Source organism: Papilio machaon, chromosome 16 (genome assembly GCF_912999745.1).
Source record: "Papilio machaon chromosome 16, ilPapMach1.1, whole genome shotgun sequence".
Taxonomy (NCBI): Eukaryota; Metazoa; Arthropoda; class Insecta; order Lepidoptera; family Papilionidae; genus Papilio; species Papilio machaon.
This window is the reverse complement of record NC_060001.1, coordinates 4,421,124-4,422,937: the sequence shown is the minus strand read 5'-3', so window position 1 is coordinate 4,422,937 and position 1,814 is coordinate 4,421,124. Positions and strand designations below refer to the sequence as shown.

The window sequence follows — 1,814 nt, the reverse complement described above, 5'->3', positions numbered from 1 at the left end:
AAAATGTAATTAATCATTAAAGTGACGTAATCGACAAACACGGTATAATGAGTGGCTGGTAATGAAAGAGTTATTCCGCTTACGGGAGCGCAATAACATCCCTAGACCGGTCTAGGAATGCTATTGATATACCTTATTACTTATAGCCTTACACTTTTATATTACTTTCTATTTATGTTACGCAAAGAAAAGGTTAAATCGTGAGTATCAATAACATCAGCTATGCTGATGACATGGTGCTGCTGAGTCCAACAATCAGGGCAATGAGAAACTTACTAGCTTGTTGTGAGTCATACGCTCTGACGCATGGCCTAGTATATAATGTGGCAAAAAGTGAATACTTGGTCTTTGGGGCAGGTGGTGGTAAATATCCAGAGGTCGTACCTGTAATTAAACTGAATGGTACTGAACTAAAACGCGTCTATCAATTTAAATATCTAGGTCATTATGTGACTGCCGACCTTAAGGATCAAGTGGATATAGAGAGGGAGCGTAGGGCGCTGGCAGTCCGATGTAATATGGTGGCGCGAAGGTTTGCTCGTTGTAGCAAGCAAGTAAAAGTAACGCTTTTCAAAGCCTACTGTCAAGTGTTCTATACGTGCAGCCTTTGGACCAACTATACGCAGCGGGCTGTCAGTGCTTTGCGCGTCCAATACAATAATGGATTCAGGATGCTGATGGGGCTGCCTCGTTTCTGCAGTGCATCTGGTATGCTTGCTCAGGCAGGAGTTGATGGATGCCATGCCATCATAAGAAAAAAGTCTGCTTCGCTGCTCTGCAGACTGAGAGCTAGCTCCAACTCCATCCTGGGCACCATAGCATGGAGATTTGACTCTCCGCTGTTACTAGGAATTGTTCGTAGATGCATTTCGAACAATAACCTAGTAACAAAATAATTTAAATATGAACTGTTTTATTTTACTAACATAGTCGTAGGATCTGTTGTTCTATTTTTATTTTCTACTAACACTTTATGGATGTAACTTGTCCGAAATAAAAGTTATTTTATTTTATTTATTTTTATTTTTAAATTACCATTTGGCACGATGCCGACTTACTTTTCTCATCTTCTTACTAATACCGACTTCCTCGTTAATACTTTTAAGAAAAAAAATCTTCCTTGGTTATGGATACAATTGAATTAGTAAAGTTTTCCGTTGCAGACTAAAAAAATCCAGTAATAAATATATGCTATGTCAACCGGGGATAGTATAGTCAAGTCGATACAGTACTTTCAGAGCCTATACATTGCAAACAATCAAAGAATGAAATCGTTTCTCTTTATAATGTGGCAGATAGTTTAGCTTGGACATCCCTAATGTTACTGTCATCCCAAACAATGCGTCTTAGTATGGAATTTCTAAGTTTAAAAGTTATGCTATCTGTCTGGATTAATCTTTTTATCACCTCAGCTAATTTTAAATTAAAAACGCTACCCATATATAAGTGATAGCCAAAAAATTATTATATTTATAAATTTTCTTTGATGACGAAAATTTTTGATTTCATTTTGAGATATTATACAATTTCATTAATCTGTCCAATTTGCTATTTAACATAATTCTAATTTCTAATTCGTTAGGAATGGCTGCCAATTTCTAAAATTAATAATTATACTTCGATTATGATTCTGTTCATCGTATAATTAAATATTTCTTTCGTCTGTGTTTAATTTAAATTAGTTTTTCATATATTATGTTATAAGGCAAAGGTGTATTATGACGATGTTTTTGATGAATTAAAATATTTGGTCGTTAGAATAAAGGTTCTGTAAATTTAATTTGTTGTATATGAGCCTATAATGACAACGAAAG

At 35.0% G+C, this 1,814-nt stretch overlaps 1 protein-coding gene across 1 annotated transcript; it reads left to right on the top strand.

The window, feature by feature from the left end:
- Positions 1 to 233: 233 nt before the first annotated feature.
- LOC123721800 lies at positions 234 to 896 on the top strand. The gene has a single exon (XM_045681641.1). It carries the CDS (start codon positions 234 to 236, stop codon positions 894 to 896), a length of 663 nt encoding a protein of 220 aa, XP_045537597.1.
- Positions 897 to 1,814: the final 918 nt, after the last annotated feature.

What these genes read in the sequence shown, in the direction of transcription:
- LOC123721800 (XM_045681641.1), top strand. Translation starts at nt 234, where the DNA reads ATGGTGCTGCTGAGTCCAACAATCAGGGCAATGAGAAACTTACTAGCT.